The 26700-nt window shown below is 41.6% G+C and overlaps 1 protein-coding gene across 3 annotated transcripts in view; it reads right to left on the reverse strand.

Annotated features, from left to right (window-relative positions):
• The window catches only part of MBOAT7 (membrane bound acylglycerophosphatidylinositol O-acyltransferase MBOAT7), a 598958-nt gene that overhangs the window by 330168 nt on the left and 242090 nt on the right, over window positions 1-26700 (reverse strand). For all 3 annotated transcript variants that reach the window (XM_089683323.1, XM_089683324.1, XM_089683322.1), the window contains 2 exons: window positions 16652-16781; window positions 6973-7099 (listed from right to left, as the gene is read on the reverse strand). In XM_089683323.1, the coding sequence (XP_089539449.1) occupies window positions 6973-7099; window positions 16652-16781 (257 nt within the window). The remainder of the gene's footprint in view (window positions 1-6972; window positions 7100-16651; window positions 16782-26700) is intronic.

The following is a 26700-nucleotide window of genomic DNA, read 5'->3' on the forward strand; positions in this document are numbered from 1 at the left end:
AGCGTCAACTATTTTCAGGTTCAGTTTTCTAGACAACTGCTTAGAAGAACCCATGGTGCTGATTGTTGGGGCAAGGTCAGATGAGTCTGGGCATTTAAAACCTTTGAGATTGACATCACCTGGTCTTCCCAGATGATGATTGAGAACAATCCATGACACTGGCAGGTCTCAGCTTGGCAAAGGGGGCAGTGCATGCTATAAATTCTGCAGGGTGTCCAAACTTTTGCAGACGCCATTTTTTTGTTTTCTGTTTTTTTGAAAGTGTAAACGATGGAAATAAAATCTAACTTTTGTTGACATATTATAAGAATGTCTAATCTGTAATTTGATGCCTTTTGGAGATTTTTCCATCTTTCCTTGGCTTCTTTATGCACATTAATACAAATTTTTAGCTGGGGTGCCCAAACTTTCGATCCCCACTGTACAAGTGAAAGCAAAAACCTGAAAGACAGCATGTGTAATGTACTTTGTGTATTTAGAGTTGGAGGTTCTGGACTGTCTGGGGTGGGCTCATTAGCTTCTCTGTATGCTTTGCTGTTGGTTAGCTTACTGTTATTTAGATCACTGTTGCATGTAAGTTGCTGGCTGTTGATTAGCTTACGGTTAATTAGATCACGGTTAGCTGTACGGTTTACCATTTGCACCATTTATGATAATGTGATCAAGTTCTTACCTAATCAGTGTGGGATTTTTATCCCAGTGTGTGAGATTAGTTTTTATTGTTCATGTAGGCACTGCCCTCATTTCTGAAGTGTATAAAAACCTGTATTTCTGTTCAATAAAGGAGTTACAGTTTTGCACCTAAGTCAGTGTCACTTAGTCGTGGGTTTGATGCCCAGCTATAATACCTTGGTCCTGTGTCCCAGTGCCAAGGAAGCAGTTCTATGGTGAAGGTACTCAAGCAGGGTACTAGGCGGTCCGTCACAGGCTGATTTCACAAAGTTTTTCTACAGTTTTTGTGTTAAAAAAAAGATGAAGAAAAACACATGACCATTAAATCCTATTGAACGCTTCACACTGGTCAATTACAGGTCCGTTTCCATTGAAATAAATGGAAAATGTATCAAAGATGTGGCAAAAACACATAAAAAAAAAAAACCACACCCGCAGTTGCATTTTTGCTGCATTTTTTGAGCCATGTTTTTTTTATTACAGGTGCAAAAAACACCGGAAACGCACCAAAAACATGGTAGAAGCACATATGCATTTTTACTGCGTTTTTGCAAAGGAGAAGTTTGAAAGTAGCCTTAGTTCACCTAGGAAAAGTGATGCTGTTTTAAAAGGGTTGAATTTATTTTTTTTTTCTGTTTTTGCACTTTAAGTTGGTAATTGCTACAATTCCTGTACATTTTCTGTTGCATATATATCAGTTTGCCTGGAAACTGCCTTCTAGTTAATTCCCTGTGCTATACTGAAAATTTTTTAGACTTAACCCATAAACTATTACTTATCGGACTTAAAAAGTGGTAATAAAGTCTGCTTTGTGAGGTTTACGAACAGGTAAGCTTTCAACCAGTAGGGGACCGCCCGCAGTATATATACTGCTACAAGGCATCCCCTGTGCGCAGGATCACATATATAAACGTGATACTGCACTTCAGGGTAGGGGGCGCGTGTGACAGCCCTACCCACGGCACCGATCACGGCCGTGGGTGTCAATCACCGGGTCCCAGCTGGTGATTACCCGCCAGAGCCCAGCGACCGCCAGCATACATTCATGGGGAGGAAGGCTGCATTGTTTTCAGTGGCGCTCTCCTCCCTGTCAGGTTTCAGCACACTGTTCCGGATTGCTGAGCTCAGCCTTCCGAAACAGTGTGTAACAGAGAAGTACAAACCCCCCACTCCCTAGTAAAACACTCCCCTCACACAGTTAACCCTTTCATTGCCTCCCAATGTTAACCCCTTTCTCCCCAGTGCCATTATTACCGTGTCAGTGTTTGGTTTTTTTTTTGCACCGATCACTGTATTACTGTCACTGGGGATGTCAGTGAGCCCAAGTCAGTTCCCCTCCAGTGTCAGAATGTCTGCCACAGTCCCGCCATAAGTCGCTGATTGCTGCTATTAGTATGTAAAAAAAAAAAATCCAGTATCTATTCCTCCAATTGTAAACGCTATAACTTTCATGTAAACCAATTAATTTACACATATTGGGATTTTGTTTTAGCAAAGACATCTTGCAGAATACATTTTGGCCTAAATTGATGACGAAATTGGACGTTTACATTTTTTTTACTGGACATGTTTTATAGCAAAAAGTCCAAAATATATTTTTTTTCTCAAAACTGTCAGTCTTTTTTTTTATAGCCCAAAAAATAAAAAAACGCACAGGTGATCAAATACCAACGAAAGAAAGCCCAATTTGTTGGGAAAAAAGAACGTAAATTTCATTTTGGTGCAGCGATGCATGACCGTGTAATTGTCAGTTAAAGTAACGCAGCGCCATAACACAAACCGTTTCTGTAACCGCTTCCTGACCGTCCTATAGCAGAAATACTGCTACAGGGCGGCACAGGTGCACAAAAATCGCATATACACCCTGTTCCAAATTATTATGCAAATTATATTTTTCTCATTTACCTAAAGAACAGTCAGCATAATTCTCATGTTATCAACTATTAAGAGTACAATTCAAATTTTATTGAACAAACCTCCTAATAACAGTATTTTTTTTAAACATAAAACACTTACAATGCTCTGTTCCAAATTATTACGCACAGTAAGTTTCAAAACACTTTATAGGTTGTAAAGAACTGAAAATTGTCATTTGTTTGCAGCATATTTATTGAAAACAAAAGCTATTTCAATCAAACTTTTAAAAACATTTTAACAGGTCACGTTACATTGTAACATAGGACCCCTTATTTGATAGCAGCTTCACAAGTCTTGCATCCATTAAACTTGTGAGTTTTTGGACAGTTTCTGCTTGAATTTGTTTGCAAGAGGTCAGAATAGCCTCCCAGAGCTGCTGTTTGGATGTAAACTGCCTCCCACCCTCATAGATCTTTTGCTTGAGGATGCTCCAAAGGTTCTCAAAAGGATTGAGGTCACGGGAGGATAGAGGCTACACCATGACTTTCTCTCTTTTTATCCCCATGGCAGCCATTGATTCAGAGGTATTCTTTGCAGCATAAGATGGTGCATTGTCATGCATGAAGATGATTTTAGTACGGAAAGCATAGTTCTTCCTTCTGTACCAGGGAAGAAAGTGGTCAGTCAAACTCCACATACTTTGCAGAGGTCATCTTTACACCTTTGGGGACCCTAAACGGGCCGACCAGCTCTATTCCCATGATTCCAGCCCAAAACATGACTCCACCACTGCCTTGCTGACGTTGCAGCCTTGTTGGAACAGGGTGGCCGTCCACCAACCATCCACTACTCCATCCATCTGGACCATCCAGGGTTGCACGGCACTCATCAGTGAACAGGACTGTTTGAAAATTAGTCTTTTCATATATTTTTCTGCCCAATGCAGCAGTTTCTGCTTGTGAGCATTGGTTCGTTGTGGCCGAATAGAAGGTTTATGCACAGTTGCAAGACTCTGGAGTCCCACGGACATCAAGGTGTAGAGTCCTCCAGGGGCACCAGCAGCTTCAAATATCTGTTTGCTGGTAATGTAATGGTATTTTAGCAGCTGCTCTCTTATCCGATGCATGGATCTAGCAGAAATCTTCCTCAATGTGCCTTTATCTGCACTAACCCGTCTGTGCTCTGAATCAGCCACAAATCTCTTACTAGTGCGATGATCACGCTTAAGTTTTCATGAAATATCTAATGTTTTCATACCTCACCCAAGGCATTGAACTATTTCACTCTTTTCGGCAGCAGAAAGATTCTTTTTCTTCCCCATATTGCTTGAAAATGGTGCGCTGCTTAATAATGTGGAACACTCCTTTAGTAGTTTTTCCTTAAATTCGGCTCATCTGCCAATATAATTATCACCGGTGTCCCAGATTGTTTTCAGTAATCAAAAGAGCCCTGAGACACAATGCCATCCATGAGTTAAACTGAAAAACAAAATATTTAATCTTTGTGACACTTAAATAGAATTTGCATAATAATTTGGAACAGGGTGTATATACGTGATTCGCACTCCCATGGTTTTAGCATCAGATTGCCCATTACACCAGTAACCATATTTAACCCCTTGATTGCCAGGATTACGCTCATACACAATAAACCTCCATTGCTCGTATAATGTTTGAACGGATCAATATCTTTGATTAGATCAGCACATAACAGCATTCACATTAGCGTCCCCAAAAACGCAGCCTTAGCGGGATCAGCCCCGGCATCTGCCAGCACCTGCATTTAGCCCCTACGCTTACCCCCCCCCCCTTCTCCCCCAGCAAGTGCAGTGTCAGTAGGTCACTGTCACTTGATACATTGCACACAAAACCGCAGTGTTCGCAGAATCAGGCCTGAAATCTGTTAGCACTTGCCGGTAAATTTTGATGACTCTCATATGCAGCAGAGTGCCAGCACTAGTGCCGTGCTACCTTTTGGTGAACTGGCAAGCACCAGCAGCCTAGTACATCCTGGTCTTTCACATACCAGCACTACAGTATGACTTGGTGACGTGGTGAGTCCCATAAGTGCAGTACAAGCTGGTGCGGTGTGGAGCACAAGTATTGTCCCACAATCACCAAGAATTTGCACACAGGCCCGTAGAGCATCTAGTATCCTTCCGGATGTGCTTGCAAATCCCGATTGACAGCCCACAAATTCTGTAGCATCCATACTTCCCCCATTCATTGCCCAACCCGGAATTCAGGTGGAAACAACAAAATTTACTTACTCCCCTTGATTTTTTTGGAGCCGTTTTTCACGGAAGAGCGGTATGCATTGATTGTGTATCAAAGCAATTTATATGCACAGCAATTTATCGCCGCCAACCCAAATTCAAACCTTGCCAGACTATTCGCATGGAAACTCATTACGGTTTCCGAATTTAAATTTTTTTTTGGACCTAACCCTCAACATGGTCATTACTAAAAAAAAAAAAAAAAAAAAAAAAAAAAACGAATTGCGGTTGTGTTGGTCCACAGACCTGATTCATCATATGCCCGTGTTCTCTGCTGCCATGGCCAGGCATAGAGAGTATAATGTGTTTTATGCATTTTAATGACAATACACTGTGTGACCTAATGTGTGCTCACCATTAGAAGTAGGTGGATGCAGGGCGGTATATTCTAATGGAGGGCATACCACACACTTTCTGACAGATTTCTTCCCTTTTTCCCCATTCAGCCAACAGGCTGCATACAAAAAAAAAAAAAAAAAAAAAAACAACGACCAGTGATGTACTGGTACATCACTAGACTTTCTTTGTTATACCAGGATGATGCCTACAGCTGCAGGCATCATCCTGGTATCATTTTTTCAGCCGTCAATCGGCTTTCATGTAAAAGCAATCCTAGTGGCTAATTAGCTGCAGAATTGCTTTAACAAGCAGCGGGAGATGATGCGCGCCCCCCCCCCCCCCCCCCTTGCTGCCTTCCATGGCCTTCTCGGGCAGTCCCGTGCCATCAGGGGAACCTGAGAATGCAGCCGGTGTTTTTGCCAGCTGACCATAGAGTAGAGCGGATTGGAGACCAGAATGGTGCCAGTCATTTCTATAGCCTAAGAAATCGAAAGCTACAAGCATTTCACTTCTGTTTCGCAGGATATAAACAGCACCATTTGTAAATTGGGAAAGCATCTGATCACACCAATCTTGGTTTGATTAGATAATGTAAGGCCAGAGGAGAGATCTAGAATCTGATAGACCCCAGATTTCTCAAAAAAGAATATATGACCATATTCATTGAAGTTATAGGGGGTATTTGCATCCCCTGTGATAGCAAGTGATGATAAAAAAAAAAAAATGAAAAAAGGTACACAGTGTAAAAATTAAGAAAATCAAAACAAAAAAAAAGTAAATACAAAATTACCCTCCCCCTTCCGGCATTGACCCTGTGCTGGTATGCAGACAGCGGTTGCACCATAAATGTGAGGTATCGCCGTGAACGTCAGATCAAGGGCAGTAATTCTAGAACAAGACCTCCTCTGTAAATCTAAAATAGTAGCTTGTAAGGCTTTTAAACTTTGCCTATGGATATTAAAAACGTATGCAGTTTGTCACCATTGCATGGGGCATGAGCAGTTTTAAAGCATGTCATGTTTGGTATCCATTTACTCGGCCTACCATCTTTTATATTTTACCAAATAATTAGCCAATGTATTGTGTTTTTGTGCATTAACAATAAAAAAAAAAAAGTATTTTTTTTTTTAAATTGCATTTGAAAAATCGCTGCGCAAGTACTATGTGACATAAATTGCAGCACCCACCATTTTATTCACTAGGGTATTTGCTTTAAAAAAATATATATGTTTGGGGGTTTAAATTAATTTCCTATGCATTCTCCTGCATTAAGGTAAAAGAAAAAAAAAACAAAAAACCTTTCAATAGCAGCTCCACCAGCCCACCCTTAAACACGCATCTCTATGCTTGAGTCCATACTCAATCCAGCACTTTGCCTGTCTGCTGCAGCTCTTCTTTTCTCTTCCTGGTCTCACTGGAGGCTCTGACAGCAGCAGGAGCCATTGATTCTTGAAGCTTTCAGTCCAAACCAGTGAGGCGGGAGAGGGTGTGGGGCCACACTGCATGTGTGTCTATGGGGACACTCAGTGAAGGGAAAGAGCCAAGATCACCAGCAGGGGGGACCCAGATGAGGTGGTTCGGGCTGCTCTGTACAATACCATTTCACAAAGCAGGCAAGTAGAACACATTTTTTATTTCAGGAAAAAGTAGTGTTTTCAACCACTTTAATATATTAAACACTTTTTTTTTTTTTTTTTTTTTTTAAGATTTCAAAATCTTTATCTTGGAACATTCAAACTTTTTTAGATGGAATGATAACTGAAGGTTATGCGTAAGGCAGCATGCCTGTGTGGACGTATAGAAATTCATAGTAAGCAACAGTTACTCACCTTCAATGTTAACAGCAACTGCACTGCATTCGTGAATGGGGTGGGGGTTGCAAGGTTATAATAGGTCACCGTGCGAAAAAAAAAAAGGTATGTGAAAGTCCAGCCAAGAGCCAGGAAGTGGCAGGATCTAGAAGCAAATGAAGAAAAAAACAAATACAGAAATAGGTTATAAAACAATCCTATATATTATGAAACCACTTTGTCCACCTGCTCCTTACAAAATACGCTCTGACAACCAGTAAAATGCACCAATATGGAGTGGAGGAACTCTGTTCCAGGCTGCAAACATCACAGGTTACTGCTTCAATTTCTACCTATTCAGCATACACCATAATATCATCAGCATCCTATTTGTCCTCCTATTGTAAAAATATTGTTCTGCTTGTGTAACCTGAAATAACAACTTCATCAGAGTTTAAGTGTAGTTGATCACAATTGTTATTAATAAAAATTATATATAATAATAATAATAGCACTGTGGGACGAATTCTCCCATCAAGACTGTCGCTTCCCAGGTCAGCAAGAAGAAGTGGGGGAGCTGCAGGCACTGGGCGTATGTGTAAAACTCCCTGATGTACAGACCTCACAGTGAAAGGGTTTATATAGAGAATGCATTAGGGTAAAAAAAAAAAAAACGTTCTGCCTTTACAACCATTATAATGGAGCTCCTGTGAATGTGACAGTTTTTTTTTTTTTATTTCCTCATTGCATTTAATACACTAGTTTGCCTGATCTTGTGTTCTCTGTGTTAATGCTTATCTATGGTCAATGTGGAATTGTTATATTCATTGCAATAATTACATTTATTTATACCCTTCCTTCTATTAATCAGAATAATTCAGAAGTCTGTAAACTTACTTACAATTTAACTTCTTTGAATTCTTCGACTCTTCGAGGAGTCCCCTCCCGCCACTTATAAAAGCAATCCAGCAGCTAATTAGCCACTAGCATTGCTTTTACAAGAAAGCCAACTGCCAGCTGAGAAAAACAATTCTGCAGGCACCATTCCAATATAGCCACTCAAAGTTGGGCAATGTGCCCAATGTGTACGTCGTGTACCAGCACTGGCGTAAAATGGTTAAATAAAAAGCATGCCTAAGGCGTGGCCCTCTAGTGGTGACCAAATTGCCCAGCTGCAATACAAGAATCAGCAGCAAACAGCCAAAAAGAGATTGAGTGGGTGGGGTGTCCTTCAATAAACTCAGAAAAGGATTTCATGGCGCGTACAAAAATCCCATTTTCTCTATCGTTCATTGAAGGACACAGCTTATTCTTCCTCCCCAGGGCCTCTGTGGTTAGGGGTAAGTATACATATCTATATACCGTGCCCACATAAAACCAGTGCTATGATAGTGCAAATAATGTGCAGCACAGTGGCTAAATGGTTAGCACTACCGCTTGGCAGTACTAGGGTCATTGGTTTGAATCCCAACCACAGCACCACCTGTCCAATTGTCAAGTGACCTTCCAAGTGGTCACTTGGAACTTGACAATTGGGCGGTGGAGTATTGTGGATGGTTTGGAGTGTTTTTCACATATGGAGTGCAAAACCAGTGGATAGAAGCTTCAAGAGTACACAGGAAGCTGATTGGATTAGAGGCTTGCCGAAGCATCAAACGAGCAGTTTGACCTACTATGCAGGTGGTCAACATCTTGTGCTGAGTGGGGCTCTGGAGGGGGAGCACTCAACACAGATATCTATCGATAAGATTGATCACCGAATGACATTTTAGCATTATGGAAGTGAATGTGGAAAGTGCTTTACACTGGGACTTTAAATATTTGTACACAAGTGCACTGCATATACAATCTCACAGAAGTGAGTACACCCCTCACATTTTTGTAAATATTTTATTATATCTTTTCATGTGACAACACTGAAGAAATTACACTATGCTATGATGTAAAGTAGTGTAGGGGTGTAGAATTTTTTTTTTAAAAAACTACTTGTCCAGGGACTAAATTGGTGTCCCAATCTACTTGTCCTAATTGACAATCTACTTGTCCTAATAAAAAAACAAAATATTAACCAAAACTGTATTTAAATCTACTTTAAGTAATGTTGCGGCTTTTATAAATAAAAAGGAGCTTTAGCGCGACAAACGTTTAATATTCTTAACATTGCGTTGTTCATCTCCTCCTCCCCTCCCTGCCGCTCTCCAGCACCGCACCTGGGGACTAGCAGGGAGGAGAGAGACCTTGCAGTGTAATGAGCACCGATTGGCTGCTCGTCAGGAAAGGGAAATGTCCGGTTTATCCTTTATCCATTTCGCTGCCAGAGCTGTTTTTGCGTTATTTGCACAAGTTTAAAAAATTGTTTGAGGCCTGAAGATGACACAAACCCCCCAAACATTATATATTTTCTGAAATCAGAGATCCTAGAGAACAAAATAGCGGTACTTTAAATTTTTTATGTCACACGATATTATCAAAAGGTCTAGGAAACAAAATTTCAGTAAAAAAAATACACTTAAGTTAATTTTAGGGCGCAAAAAGCAATAAATTAACCAATTTATTTGTAAAATAAAAAAAAAAAAAAAAATGATGTGGTAGCAGCGAGTCAATAGATATCCAACATGTCAAACCTTAAATTTGCGTGCGCTCGTGAAATGGCAATAAACTTCAGTATTTTCTATAGGGGACACTTTTAAAGCCCCTTATAGGTCATCAGTACAGTGTACGGAGGAGGTCTGGTGCTAGAATTTTTGCTCTCATTCTGGTATATGTAACATGTGTATCGCAATCGACATTTTCATGTGCAGGCGCCCAAGTATGTGCTTTTACGTTTGTGTGTGCGTACATATGTGGGGGTGGGGGAGCCTTATATGCTTGGGTGTAACTTCCATTTAAAAAATTATTTATTTTTTTTTTTTTTTTTTAAATCACATACGGGACAAAAAGAACCCTATGTGATGATTTTTGGTGACAGGTTCTCTTTTTCGAGACATGCAGGGTCTAAAACAGCGGTTCTCAACCTGGGGGTCGCGACCCCTTTGGGGGTCGAACGACACTTTCCCAGGGGTCGCCTAAGACCATCGGAAAACACATATTTCCGATGGCCTTAGGAACAGAGACACCGCTCCTCTATCCGTCTGCAGGTGTGGGCGGGATGACATGCCGTCCCTGTCATCTGGACACACCCCCGGGATCAATCCTTCCTCGTCGGTGATTGGCCGCCGGAACTGTAGCTCAAGAGAGGCACACAGGCGGCCAATCACCAGCGAGGAGGTGGAGCTTGGAAAGGAGGAGCCGAGCGGCACCGCGAAGCACGAGCGAGTGAAGAGGAGGAAAGAGGCCAGAGAAGGAAGCCATCTGACCGGTAAGTGTTTGTACCATGGGAGAGGGAGGGAGCGAGCGAGCCCAGGCTGGAGCAGGGGTCAGCAAGGTAAGTATCATTGGTGTCAGTGGGAGGAATAGTGCCCAATCATTGGTGTCACTATTACCAACGATGGGGCACTATTCCTCCCCCCACTGACACCAACGATGGGGCACTATTCCTCCCCCCACTGACACCAACGATGGGGCACTATTCCTCCCCCCACTGACACCAACGATGGGGCACTATTCCTCCCCCCACTGACACCAACGTTGGGGCACTATTGCTCCCACTGACACCAACGATGGGGCACTATTCCTCCCACTGACACCAACGATGGGGCACTATTCCTCCCACTGACACCAACGATGGGGCACTATTCCTCCCACTGACACCAACGATGGGGCACTATTCCTCCCACTGACACCAATGATGGGGCACTATTCCCCCCACTGACACCTATGATGGGGCACTATTCCTCCCACTGACACCAATGATGGGGGCACTATTCCTACCACTGATACCAATGATGGGGCACTATTCCTCCCATTGACATCAGTGATGGGACACTATTCCTCCCACTGACACCAATGATGGGGCACTATTCCTCCCACTGACACCTATGATGGGGCACTATTCCTACCACTGGCACCAATGATGGGGCACTATTCCTACCACTGACACCAATGATGGGGGCACTATTCCTACCACTGATACCAATGATGGGGCACTATTCCTCCCATTGACATCAGTGATGGGGCACTATTCCTCCCATTGACACCAATGATGGGGCACTATTCCTCCCACTGACACCAATGATGGGGCACTATTCCTCCCACTGACACCAATGATGGGGCACTATTCCCCCCACTGACACCAATGATGGGGCACTATTCCTACCACTGACACCAATGATGGGGCACTATTCCTACCACTGATACCAATGATGGGGCACTATTCCTCCCATTGACATCAGTGATGGGGCACTATTCCTCCCACTGACACCAATGATGAGGCACTATTCCTCCCACTGCAAAATTACAGTTATGAAGTAGCAACGAAAATAATTTTATGGTTGGGGGTCACCACAACATGAGGAACTGTATTAAGGGGTCGCGGCATTAGAAAGGTTGAGAACCACTGGTCTAAAAGACCCTGCAAGTCTCCCCTGTAGTACACTGAATTTAGTTTGCAGTTCACATCACACCGCATTACATTTTTTCCCAGCCTCAACGACCAGGAATCTGGCAAACGGGGACCCGGAAGTGATGTCACATCACGTCCGGATCAGGAGAAGAAGGGCAGGGGAGTGGATATGTCCGCTCTTCTCCTTTCTCCCCTATACCACAGCCCGTGGAACCCACTGAACCAGTCTTGGGCCCGCAGATGGGCAAGCAGAACCCGGGACATATAGCAGGGGAGAGGCTGGCACTGTGGGATGTGTGGAAGCAAATCGGGCAGCAGTGCTTCCACCTGACAGGTGAGCCCTGCTAGTTGCCCGCAGCAGGGCTAAGGGCAAAAAAAAAACTACCTGCCTGGCACCCAGAACTACATTTCTCAGGCGTCGGGCGATAGGACATCCCTGTAGTGAGTGTACAGCTTGTAAAACAGTGTAAATTTGTCGTCTCCTCAAAATAACTTAACACACAGCCATTAATGTCTAAACCACTAGCAACAAAAAAGTGAGTACACCCCTAAGTGAAAATGTCCAAATTTGGCCAAATTAGCCATTTTCCCTGCCCGGTGCCATGTGACATGTTAAGTATTACAAGGTCTCAGGTGTGAAAGGAGAGCAGGTGTGTTAAATTTGGTGTTAAGGCTCTCACTTTCTCATACTGGTCACTGGAAGTTCAACATGGCACCTCATGACAAAGAACTCTGAGGATCTGAAAAAAAGAATTGTTGCTCTACATAAAGATGGCCTAGGTTATAATAAGATTGCCAAGACCCTGAAACTGAGCTGCAGCACGGTGGCCAAAACCATACAGCGGTTTAAAAAGGACAGGTTCCACTCAGAACAGGCCTCACCATGGTCAACCAAACAAGTTGAGTGCACGTGCTCAGCATCATATCCAGAGGTTGTCTTTGGGAAATAGACGTACGAGTGTTGCCAGCATTGCTACAGAGCTTGAAGGGGTGGGGTCAGCCTGTCAGTGCTCAGACCATACGCCGCAAAATTGGTATGCATGGCTGTCGTCCCAGAAGAAAGCCTCTTCCAAAGACGATGCACAAGAAAGCCCGCAAACCGTTTACTAAAGACAAGCAGACTAAGGACATGGATTACTGGAACCATGTGGTCTGATGAGACCAAGATAAACATATTTGGTTCAGATGGTGTCAAGCGTGTGTGGCAGCAATAAGGCGAGGAGTACAAAGACAAGTGTGTCTTGCCTACAGTCAAGTGTGGTGGGAGTGTCATGGTCTGGGGCTGCATGAATGCTGCCAGCACTGGGGAGCTACAGTTTATTGCGGGAACCATTAATGCCAACATGTACTGTGACATACTGATCCCCTCTCTTCAGAGACTGGGCTGCAGGGCAGTATTCCAACATAACGACCCCAAATTTAGGTTATTTTTTTTTTTACTAAAAAGATAGAGAATACATTTTGGCCAAGATTTATGAAGAAAGATTATTTGTTTGCAAAATTTTAGAAGAAAACTTTCAAAATGTTTTTTATTTATATAGCAAAAAATAAAAATCCCAATGGGGAATAAATACCACCAAAATAAAGTTTTATCTGCCTCAAAAAAATTCATATGGGTACAGTGTTGCATGACTGCGCAATTGTCACAGTGTGACAGCACTGAAAGCTGAAAATTAGCCTGGACAGGAAGGGGGTGAAAATGTCCAGACTTGAATTGGTTAAAGAACTGAAATTGAGAACAGAAAAAGGGCTGACATTAGACGCAAATGGTCTAATGTCAAAGGGAGGTATAATATCTTATAGCACAGTTCCATGGCATATGACATCAGGTTTGGCAGGTAGTGAGAGATGAAATAAAGAAAAGATTCTTTGCAAAGGAAGTTATCCCTCGATGGGGATGTCCAGTGAGTATAGACTGACAAAGGACCAGCATTTACCTCAAAGGTTACAAAAGGGTAGCCAAACTGATGAACACTGACTGATAGTTTCACATACCCTACCACCCACAGAATTCTGCTTAGGTAGAGCAGGCATATAGGACCCTGCAGTAGAAATTAAGGAAGGCAACAGGTGTGACATTTAAGGGATGGGAGGTGTACCTGCCAGCTATTCTGGCTGAGATGACACCTAATAAAATCACTAAACTTTCCCTTTTTGAAATTCTTATGGGCAAGCCATTCCCCACCCCCTGGACAAGAGGCCCTTTGGTAGTTATGCCAGGCAATTTAGAATTAATCCAGGAGAAATATGTTCAGGAATTGATTAGGTTGCTGAATGGTGTATACAGTGATGTCTCTCTCTCATTTCCTCTTCCCACAGATGATCCAACCCATCCGTACAAGCCAGATCGTCGGGTGGTGGTTAAGGAACGTCACAGACACAACCATAGATCCACCATTTGGGGAACCCACCATAGTGACGACTGTGACGAGAACCGCTGTTCTAATTGCTGATTCCAACACCTGGATACATGCTTCTAGAGCAAGAAGGGTCCCAGAACAAAGAAAAGAACCAGAAGCAACAGATGGAACAAGGAAAGGAGACAGAACTATCAATGTCCTCCAACTTTCAGGATGCTGCTTCATCCAGAGATGGCTTGGAAGAACTTTCTTTTGATCGGTTGTCTCTCAGTGATAACTGTTTCAGTGACTTACTGGGCTAGCCACTGCTACGATCACCCAGAAGAATGGCTGCCAATTTGTGTTCAAAACAGTAAAACTATGAATGACACTGAACTAATAGGAAAAAAAAAAGGAGCAGAAAAGAACGTTGAGTGACAATATGTCACTGTTTAAATTTAAGTACAAGTATGCCAAGCTCTCTGGATTCAAGAGCTGTTGGGTTTGCAGAATGCTCCACCCTGAAACCATGAACATTTTTTTTTGTATGCGCTTTAAAAAAAAATGTGACATCAATATTTATTGGTAATCTGAGTATTATTTTTGCAAATGTTACTACAAGGCCTAAATTTGAAATGTTAGGAGTTATGATGAGTGGGGTATTCATGCTGATTTTGTTATGTCTTTTACGAATATTTGTGTTCTATGTTGTTTGCTAAACTTTGCATGTGCATTTTACAGTATATGGTGTCCCTTTGCGATTGCAGTTTATGCTTCTCATGTAACTATACTGATAAGAATGTAATGGTTAATTGGTTAAACTGATTAAAAAATGTCAGTTGAGTTTCTTTATATCATCCCTTGCTTTGTATTAAACTGTAGAAATACTGCTTTTACACTTGTGTGGAAAGCTTTATTTCTCCCGGATTTGATGATAAGAGATAAACGAGGACAGGTCGGGCTAGACAGTCAGAAATTGATTCTATGAATTATCCCCCAAAAGTGAAGCACTACCAGTCCCAGCATGAACCCCTCAGATCTAAGGATGTGACCTCCTCCTCCCATCCCTCCAAGGGTGTTACCTGTCCTCTACTGTCAGCTCATCTGCAGTCCTCTCTGTATAGGTCTCTGCCTGGCTCCCTCAGTCATGACACAAATGGTTTCATCCCCAGAGCCCAGCCTCATCTCAGAGTTGAGACTCAAAATAGTGTTCCCTTCCCCCTGAGCAATGCCACCGCAGATGCTGAAGCAGGGGGCGGAGCTAACCACTGGAGCTGAGGAGGAGCAAGTATAATCCTCCTCTGCTCTGAATGCTGGGGCCAGGGCCTTGGCCTCGCTCTGCATTAGGTGGTGTGACCTCACTGGTTACCAAACGGCAGGCGTCCTAGCAACCAGGGGGCAGTAGCGTCAGAACAAGCAAAAACAGGTCTTGGCCAGCCAGGACACTAAAACATTAATACTGTCTGTGAATAAAGCAGTTCTGCAGCTGCCTTTTTTTGGGTATCAGATCAACCCATGTGTCCGTTCTGCCTGGGAGCGGCGCTGCTTCCCTGAAAAATGCGGTAGATACGCCCGATTGTCACTGTGACACCTTCACGCATTGGAGGCAGCGGCTCACACACACACAGCTAGCAGTGTGGAGTGTTGCATCCTGGGGAGATTGAGCCAACATATCTTAGTGCTGGGAAGCACTTATGCTGTATGAACAATTTTATCAGCTTTTTGGACCCCTCACAGATCGGCTCTCGCTGCTTAGCACTCATCTACCACCACAGGCTGGAGGAAGGGCTGCCATCTGCTGGATGTTTTCTCAGGCTTCTTATTCTATATTGTGCGAGTGCATATTTTCCCTTGTAATTATTGATTGTTTAATATTTTACTAAATCAGCTGTGCTTTCTCTCCCAGTTTTGTCTTTTACATGGTTTGCCAGCAGAAACAACCCTAGATCCTGTTTTTGAGTGGTGAATGCAGACACTGTCTGATTAACCCTATCCATTCTGGCTGGTTTATGTACTATTCTATTGACTTTTCAGTTTCACTTGAAGTTTGGCATCTTTATATTTGCCTTTGGTGATATATTTCTTTACAGTGGGAGGGGTTATATGGGATGTCCTAATACATTTGCCGGCCAGTGTCCTCAATTGAAGGTGGAAGTATTTAATCCTTGGTCAAGATTTTAAGGAGCCTGTGTCCTGTACTACTAAGAAAAAAATGGTTTAAATATATTTCAAGCGCAGCAGAGAAAAACCAGATCCTCTGCCTCAGGCAAGACTGTGCTGTGTGGTAGAGCTGTGTAAATCATGGGATTGGATGTTACTAAGCTAAACAGGGGGAGCTCTGCATGTACAGGGGTGTAGCCACTAGGAGAAGCTGTGCCTTTTGATTTGCCTTTGGCTATTGTCTAACCTCATAGTGGAAGGGCACACACCTGGGAGGTCTGTTTTGTCCCCCAATAAAGGTTTATGCTTTTTTTTGCTTGGGAAATAGTTGGAAAGGGTTATAACTTTTGTTGGGTTTAAAATGCTGCATTGTGCTCTGAAAAAAAGTTTGATTTTACCATTGCCCACAAGGGCTTTTGGTATCCAAGCTATCTTATCTTTCTGCCAAGAAAACTCCTGATTTGCATACGGAGACTCCAAGACAACACCACTGGCTTAAACATGACCAATCAAAAGTGGGCATCTATCAAACCCAATGATATCCCCTTAAACTTTTGGATGCTTCAGATGTTCATAGGTGATCCAACCACCACTTGATCCAGCCAAAAGCCAGATTATGTGATGATCATCTAAAGTCAACCGGAATCTTACTCTTTGTATATATCACCCACCTCTTTCTCCATATTGTTCATTACTAGAAAGAAAATCCATATTTTACCTGGGTGAAATTTTCACAATAAGCCGTATCCCAAGGATAGTGACCACAGAATGAAGGGTATGGATGTGGCAAGTCATCAGAGTTACAAGCAAACCCACTGCAGCTCCACCCCATTGTTTCACATGTGAACCTGCAAATGAAAGACAAGATTTATCTTATAAAAAGAAAACTGCTGCAACAACTTATTTAGATATAAGAGCCTTAAATACAATTTGTTGGGGAAAAAATAAAAAAAAGAAAAATTTGGCTTACCTGTAAAATTGTATTTTATGGAGTATTGTGCAGGACACAGACTACATATTCTCAGATCTTGATTAAAGTGTTACTTCAGGTGACTTGACATTGGCAAAGCTTTGCTGGATATACCCTGTGTGTACCCCTTTAACCCTACCATACACCGTGAAACCTTTTTTTTTAGCAAGCATTGCAAAGTAACACAGGAACAGAGGAGAGGGTGGCCTGTGCCCCAACATATGGAAATAAAAGGCAAGTCTAAATTAATTTAATCTTATTCAAACTGTACAGGACAAAGGCTGGATATTCATACATGGCAACCACCCCAATTTAAAATGCAAAAAACAAATAGGGTGCTTTGGTGCACAGAGATGGAACCATCCATGTATACAATGAATAAAAGGCACGTGTAATTAAAAGTCCAATGAATCCAAAAGTTCACTGGAAGCCGATTCATCAAGAGCTAAAGATACTCTGTGTGAATGCAAAATGGAAGAAGGAAAACAGCGGTATGTACAACCCCTGGTAAAAAGTATGGAACCACCACTCTTGGAAAATGTTCATTCAATTGCTTAATTGTGTAAAAAAAAAAAAAAGTAATCATAGACGTGCCTCAAAACTAATTTTATTTAACATTCCAACCTCCTGGCTTTAAGAAACACTTAAAAAATAAAAAAAAGAAAGAAAACTGTAGTCAATTGCAACTGTTTTTTGCAGATCAAGCAGAGGAAAAAAATGGAATCACTCAATTCCGAGGAAAATATTCTAGAATCACAATGTACTTTGCAGTTCTAAAACATCTGCATCAGATTACATCTGTTAATTAATCTGCAGTTAAAGAGTGTTTGCACACCTTGGTGAGCTGTTGCACCAAGCTGACTGACAAATTATGGCTCCAACAGGAGAGAGGTCAGTTGAAACAAAGGAGTCCTGATGAAGTCACATGACGCAACACGTCGACGGCCCAGCGTGGTGACGTACTTCTGGCATGACGCCATCTTGGAACACCTTTTTCCTATGCTGTACACCCAACACATGGGGCAATGCCTTATCAGCTTACTATGTGAGTTTGCAATTTGGCTTACTTTTATTAGATATTAAAGCGGTTTTACACTATGGAGAATGTGTTCTTCTCTTGTTTATGGGGAATTGAGCTATGATTCATCCATTTGACCTACTACCTACCGGTCCATAAGGAGATCTAGTAAAGGTGGATATTGATTCCTGGGAAGTCATTTCAAACTATCAGTCCTTGAGGAGCGCTGTTTGCTGAGGGGATAAAGTGGTGATACATATATGCTCTGTGGCCCTGCAGGGTCGCAGGGTGGAGGTGAGAGGCCATTACAGCCATTTTTGGATCACATCCGGGGTGTGTCGCTTCACACACATTCCTCCCTTTATGCATGACCAGAAGGAATGCGACACTGATCACTGGACTGTGTTAATATTGGTTTTTTGCCAGTATTATCGTTTCATCCTCACTGAAATATTTCTCTGATCCCATCATAGGGATTCACTCATTATTGGTTTAATATTAGTTTTGTCCCTCATTGGGTACCAGGGGGTCACAGATATATTATCCCCATGTGGATTGGGGGTCACCCATTTTACCATATACGGTCCATATTAGGACCTGATACTTGTGTGGTCACTTATTTATATATTTGATGTTAATGAGCGCTACATCATTTTTATTGCATTTATGTTTTGGGGCCTAATGGTATAGGATTAGATGTCAGCTGCTTTTTAGCTTTTTCATTTTTTCTTATATATTACATAAGAGCACAGGAGGACTCCCTGATTTCAATAGTTTGGAAAAGGAACCCTTCCAATCCGAGAGACCTGGAGCAGTTGGCAAAAGAAGAGTGGTCCAAAATTCCAGTAAGGAGGTGTAAGAAACTCTGATGATTACAAAAAGCGATTGATTTCAGTTATTTTCTCCAAGGGGTATGCGATCAAATATTAAATTGAGGTTGTCAATATTTTTGTCCAGTCCATTTCTGGAGTTTTGCGTGGAATGTGTCAGATTTGGCTTTTTGTTTCTCCGTTTTTTTGGATCATACCAATACAAAGAAAAGAAATAAACATGAGAATGCCTAAACATTAGTAATTGCAACAATTTTCTGGGCAAAGTGGTACATTATCTGATAGAAATGCAGGGGTGCCAATATTTTTGGCCATGACTGTAGGCCATGTGACGATTGTACGCACTAGAGACATGGACGCTGTACATGACAGCCTTCTTGTTGGGTCTCAGCCATGTTCTCTCCTGTCCTCCCTCCTCCCTTTTGAATGGAATGTGAGGCTGTAAGTTGAACAGAGGTCGAAAGGGCCTCTTATCCTAAATAAAACACAGCTAGATAAAGCTCCATGGCTGTAAACTGCTAATTAGTCTGGTTACAGGGCTCTGCTTTGAAAATCACTTTCCTCTGCCCGATCGTAAAACAGTAACTCAGCCAGTCATGACCTAATAGGCAATTAGGGCTAGAGCTTGCCATAAAACGTACATTCCACATGTGTCATTTTTCATTTAAACTTCAGCAGGAACTGGGCACATTAATATGAAGTATATATTCAGATCCTTTTAATATGAGTCCCCAAGACCTTACATCACTATATTAGTATCTACGAGAGAGAAGAAGTCTTATCCTGGGTGACAAGGTCACTATGTTTGGTAGCTTTGTATTTGGAACATAATTCTGAATATTAATCTGCCAGTTGCTAGGATGCTACCTGTACCTATTGGAGGTTATTGACCTTAGTAGGAAATTGTAAGGCGACTTGGTCATAACTTTGGTTACCGCCTAACACCCATCCCCAAACTGGATGATTGGTCATTTGTTCTCAGGAGACACCCCTTTGATATGATAGAATAAGACTGACAGCCTGGAGAAAGACAGCTCTCGTTTACCATCAAAAAACCTCTAATGGACTCGAGAGCCAAGGTAACCTTTTTGTTTGGACAATTGGACTCTGCTCAAACCAAGGACTTTTGCAAGTATTCTGCCTTCTGTTCGCTTTATACCTTTGTTACATTTTTTTCTGTAAATATTTTAATTACACCATTTTGACCTTTTTAGTAATAAATATTTTTTTGAAAAGTGTTGAAACTGTCTCTAAAGCTTTTAATGCAAACTAAAGAATCCCTGTCTCTTGAAGAGTACTACTGTATGTAATAATCCTCTGAATATATCTGTCTGTGGTGACAGTGTGTATTACAGACGCTTATACTAATATAGTGTTACTGCTAAGATTTGTGAGTTTCTTCCTTCTCTGTAAAAAAGGTGGTGGTGATAGTGTGAAGGGTTAATTGCGTAATTAACCTGACCCAATAACTATCCCTCTCAGGCTGCTGGCACATAGATTGTAGTCACGCGAGCTGAAAAATCTTTGTGCAGGGCACAGCTGAGAGTGGCACTGTTACGCAAGCGACAGCATGGTGTGAGATCGGCTGGTCCTTTGGTCATGAGTTGGTGAGAAGGTCTGGGGTCAGACGCCGCGTTCCTTCACAGGCCATTTACTTTCAGTAAAAAGCACAAAGGGTCTATTCACGTTAAGATGAGAGGTGCTTGACCAACCAGTTTTTCTTTTCGATTTTTTTGATTTACAGTTTCTAACCCCATCTAAAAAAAATACAAATAAAAAAACAGCTGATTGGTTAAGCACTTTTCATCTTAACATGAAAAGACCCTACTTGCATGTTACTGACAGCATAAGTAAAGTGTCTACAGCCCCTGTTACCCAGGACAGTAAACAACTGCACATCTAACCAATTACCATTTTTCCCATTACAGTTACACAGGTACCTTCTGGCTGTTGAGTAGAACTAGCATAGGAATAATCAGTCTACATCATATACATATATATATATCTCACACACACACACTATTGCCAAAGGAACTGTGACACCCCTCCAAATCATTGGATTCAGGTGTTCCAATCACCTCCAAGGCCACAGGTGTATAAAATCAAGCACCTAGGCATGCAGACTGCTTCTACAAAACAATTGTGAAAGAATAGGACGCTCTTTGGAGCATGAAATTATCCCAATTGCCCTGGTATGCTGACGCCTTAAAAGTTCTCTTCACTGGAACTAAGGGGCCAAGCCCAACCCATTGAAACAAAACTCCACACCATCCCCCCTCCACCAAACTTTACACTTGGCACAATGCAGGCAGGCAAGTACCGCTCTGGCAACCGCCAAACCCAGACACATCCATCGGATTGCCAGAGAAGCATGATTTGTCACTCCAGAGACGAAAGTCTCTAGAGTTCAGTGGCGGCGTGCTTTACACCACTGATATTTTGCATTGCACTTGGTGAGGTATTTTGCTATTAACTCTGGAAACAGTTGGCAACTTCTGCGTGCTGTGCATTTCAGCATGCAATGACACTGCTCTATCATTCTACGTGGCCTACCACTTTGTGGCTGAGTTGCTGTTCCTAGTTGCTTTTACTTTGTTATAATACCACTAACAGTTGATCGTGGAATATTTAGTAGCAAGGAAATTTCTCGCATGGACTTATTGCACAGGTGGCAATCTATCATGGTAGCACGCTTGAATTCACTGAGCTCCTGAGAGCGACCTATTTTTGGCAATATAGTGTGTGTAATATATATATATATACACATATACATATACATATATACACACACACACACACACACACACATATACATACATATACATACACACACACACACACACACACACACATATATACACACACACACACACACACATACATATATATACACACACACACAGTTAGGTCCATACATATATTTGGACACACAATTTTAGTTTTTTTCAGGTATTTACCAAAACATATGCAAGCTACAGTTATATAATGGATATAGGCTGAAAAGACATACTCAGGTTTAATTTGAGGGTATGTACATCCAAAGTGGCGGAAGGGTTTAGGAATTACAGCTCTTAAGAGTAGACATCCCCCCTTTTTCAAGGGACCAAATGTAATTGGACAACTGAATCAAAAGCGGTTTCATGGCCAGTTGTGGGCTAAACCTTTGTTATTTCTTTATCAATTAAGAAGGTAAAAGGTCTGGAGTTTATTTTACGTGTGGTATTTGCATTTGGAATTTATTGCTGCGAACCTACATCATGCGCTCATGAGCTGTCCGTGCAAGGTAAACAGGCCACTGTAAGGCTTCAAAAACTAAACAAATCCATCGGAGAGACAGCAGCAACATTAGGAGTAGCCAAATCAACAGTATGTTACATTTTAAGGAAAGAAGAACACACTGGTAAGCTCAGAAACATAAAAAGGCATGATGTCCACGGAAGACAACAGTAGTGGATGATCACAGGATCCTCTAAAAAAGGTCAAGAAAAAAAAAAGGTAAAAAGGTAAAGAAAAACCCATTCACAACATCCAGACAAGTGAAGGACATTCTCCAGAAGGTGGGCGTATCATTGTCAAAGTCTACAATCAAGAGAGAGCAAATACAGAGTGTTCACCACAAGGTGCAGACCATTCATAAATCATTCAATCAATGTATACCCTTCTTTTTAAACCCTCAAAAAGTCAATACTTTCTCCCTAGAAAATGCAATGATACATATAAACCTTTGTGAATTACAAAAATAAGTCAAATAAATAAATTGATTTTAAACATATAATATACAATAAAGTCCCACTGATCAAAAAAGTGTCCAAAAAGAAAGTCCAAAATAGTGTCCACAAATATCCCAAAATTTTTTTCTCTCTTTTCATCCAAAAGGATTGGCTCCTATATCATCCAAAACGCACTATTACCCTCTATGAGTATTGAAATGCTCAAACAATACTATGGAAAAATATTCCTCCACATTCTCTTCAAAGAAGTTTTTTCCAAGGTCCTCAGAGAGATAAGAAGGGTCTCAGGACTAGTATTCAAAGCATAGGGATAACTTTTATTCGTCACTTACATTGAAATTTAAAATTATCAGCTCCAGACATGGTTCCAAACTTTTTCTCTCAAACACCATAGAAAACCATGTGTTGAAAACCAACAAAATGGCCACGGCGACACTTCCGGTCTACGTATGTGCGTCTTGACGTCACTCCTCTTATGCGGTTCGTCACTTCCGGACTTCGTCTGAAGGGATCAAAGATCAGACGAAGTCCGGAAGTGACGAAACAAATCAACTGTAGGAGCAATAATTAGAAAATGGAAGACATACAAGACCACTAATAATCTCCCTCGATCTGGGGCTCCACGCAAGATCTCACCCCGTGGGGTCAAAATGATCACAAGAACGGTGAGCAAAAATCCCAGGACCACACGGGGGGACCTAGTGAATGACCTGCAGAGAGCTGGGACCAACGTAACAAAGGCTACCATCAGTAACACACTACGCCGCCAGGGACTCAGATCCTGCAGTGCCAGACGTGTCCCCCTGCTTAAGCCAGTACATGTCCGGGCCCGTCTGAAGTTTGCTAGAGAGCATTTGGATGATCCAGAAGAGGATTGGGAGAATGTCATATGGTCAGATGAAACCAAAATAGAACTGTTTGGTAGAAACACAACTAGTCGTGTTTGGAGGAGAGAGAATGCTGAGTTGCATCCAAAGAACACTATACCTACTGTGAAGCATGGGGGTGGCAACATCATGCTTTGGGGCTGTTTCTCCGCAAAGGGACCAGGACGACTGATCCATGTACAGGACAGAATTAACGGGGCCATGTATCGTGAGATTTTGAGTGCAAACCTCATTCCATCAGCAAGGGCATTGAAGATGAAACGTGGCTGGGTCTTCCAACATGACAATGATCCCAAACATACCATCTGGGCAACGAAGGAGTGGCTTCATAAGAAGCATTTCAAGGTCCTGGTGTGGCCTAGCCAGTCTCCAGATCTCAACCCCATAGAAAACCTTTGGACGGAGTTGAAAGTCCGTGTTGCCCAGCGACAGCCCCAAAACATCACTGCTCTAGAGGAGATCTGCATGGAGGAATGGGCCAACATACCAGCACCAGTGTGTGCCAACCTTGTGAAGACTTACAGGAAACGTTTGACCTCTGTCATTGCCAACAAAGGATATATAACAAAGTATTGAGATGAACTTTTGATATTGACCAAATACTTATTTTCCACCATAATTTGCAAATACATTCTTTCCAAATCAGCCAATGTGATTGTCTGGATTTTTTTTCTCATTTTGTCTCTCATAGTTGAGGTCTACCTATGATGCCAATTACAGGCCACTCTCATCTTTTTAAGTGGGAGAACTTGCACAATTGGTGGCTGACTAAATACTTTTTTGACCCAGTGTGTGTATATATATATATATATATATATATATATATATATATATATATATATATATATATATATATATATATATATATATAGATAGTGGTGGTGTATAGAGCCAAAAATGTTCCAATATTTATGGACCGGACTCTATATATATGTATGTATGTATGTATGTATGTATGTATGTGATTTTGGGCACCCATGCCGCCCTGTAGTATTTCTGCTATAGGGTGGTCAGGAAGCGGTTACAGAAGCGGTTTGTGTTACGTCGCTGCGTTACTTTAACTGAAAATTGCGCATTCATGCAACACTGCACCCAAATTAAATTTACATCATTTTTTCCCCACAAATTGAGCTTTCTTTCGGTGGTATTTGATTGCCTGTGCGTTTTTTATTTTTTGCGCTATAAAAAAAAAAAAAAAGGCTGACAATTTTGAGGAAAAAAAACATTTTGGACTTTTTGCTATAAAACATGTCCAGTAAACAAATGTAAAAATCAATTTAGTCATAAATTTCTGCCAAAATGTATTCTGCGACATGTCTTTGCTAAAATAAATCCTAATACGTGTAAATTAATTGGTTTACGTGAAAGTTATAGCATCTACAAATGGCGGGAAAGATGCTGTGATTTTTTTCTTATTATACGAATAATGGCGGCGATCAGCGATTTATGACAGTGATCAGCGACTTATGGCGGGACTGCAGCGGACATTTTGACACTGGGGGGGAACTGCCTTGGGGTCACTGACATCCCCAGTGACACCAATACAATGATCAGTGCAAAAAAAAAAAAAAAAAAAACACACTGACACTGTACTAATGGTACTGGGGAGGAAGGGGTTAACATTTTTTATGTAATGAAAGGGTTAACTATGTGAGGGGAGTTTTTTTACTAGGGGGCAGGGATGTGTTCTTCACAGGAACACGCTGAGCTGACCCCGAGAGATAAAGTCTTCTCTCTGGTTCAGCGTGCTCTGAACTGACAGATGGCAGAGGTGCAACCGTGCCATCTGTCAGTGATTACCGGTAATCGCCGGTGATGGACACTCTCTGCTGCAATCAGTGGGACGGGTAGGGTGGGCACGCGCATCGTGCGTGCCCCCTACCTGTTTTGCACAACGACGTTAAAAGACAGCCCTGCCACAGTAAAAATACTGCAGCGGGTCGGCAAGTGGTTAAAATTTCTGATTTCACGGGTTTTATCTTCAGATTTGATGTCACTCTATATTTTTACATTTTTTTTCCATCAGGTTCGGTAATATTATTGGATTAGCAACATAGAACATGTCACCTGCATACGCGGTGAATTTATGTTTTACATCTCCTACTTTTATCCCTCTTATACCTTCATTCTTCCCGATCCTTTCCAGGAGTGGCTCTAATGATAACGTAAACAATAAAGGGGACAGGGGACATCCCTGCCTTGTTCAATTATACATTTTAAAGAATCGCGAGTATGATCCATTTACCTTTACCGACGCTGTTGGCCCGTTATATAACCCCTTAATCCAATTCAACATTTTTTCCAATGTATCGAACATAAAATCCATATTAAACCTGTCAAAGGCTTTATCAGGATCAATCGACAATAATATTACCGGAGTTTTTTCCCTTTTAACTTTTTGAACCAACAAGAGGGATCTCAACCCATTATCCCTTCCCTCCCTCCCCGGGACAAAGCCCACCTGGTCCAAATGTACCCATTCTGGCATGAAATCCCTCAACCTTGTTGCCAAGATTTTTGCTTATAATTTGGTATCAGCGTTCAAGAACGATATCTGCCTATAACTTGTCTTTCCCTTCCTTCAGAATAAGTACAATATGTGTCTAAGTATTCTTCCCTCATCTTCAAACCCTCTCCTATTGCGTTCATATGACACAGTTTAGGTATAAGAAGGTCTTTAAATTTTTTCAAGTATCTTACAGTATACCCATTGGGTCCCGGGCTTTTACCGAATACCGTGTCTTTTAAAGCTAAACCAATCTCTTCCGGGGTGATAGGACTTTCCAAAGACTCCAATTTTTCCGGTACTAAATTGGGCAACTCAACTCCTTTCAGGTAATTCTGCCTTTTCTTTCCTCTCCTCGTTTTCCTCCCGATTTCTCCCCCTTACATCGTACAGTTCACAATAAAAATTATGGAACCTCTTGGAAATATCTGATGTTTTATACATAATTTTCCCTTTCTCATCCCTGATCTTTTCTATAAAATTCCTAGATTTCTTATTCCTAAGTCTTCTCATTAGGTATTTTCCTGGTCTATTTCCCCATTGATATCTTTCTTTGGCAACTTTATTATATATCCTCCTGGAGTCCTGCTCCATCAGATCTTTCAACTCACCTCATTTTATTATCTCCTGATATTAATCTATACCCTTCCTTTTTTATGCATTTGTTCCAGTTTATGTAGTTCTTCTATAATTTGTTTTATTTTTCTCCCTCTCTCCTTTTCTATACCTATTGAGATCAATATGCCGCTCAAGTAAGCCTTATGTGTTTCCCATACTGTTGCTTTCGACATTCCCTCAGTCTCATTTAATTAAAAAAATTGTTCA

This window comes from Staurois parvus, unplaced genomic scaffold (genome assembly GCF_062004578.1).
Source record: "Staurois parvus isolate SC_StPar_1 unplaced genomic scaffold, SC_StPar_1.0 ptg000304l, whole genome shotgun sequence".
Lineage (NCBI taxonomy): Eukaryota > Metazoa > Chordata > Amphibia > Anura > Ranidae > Staurois > Staurois parvus.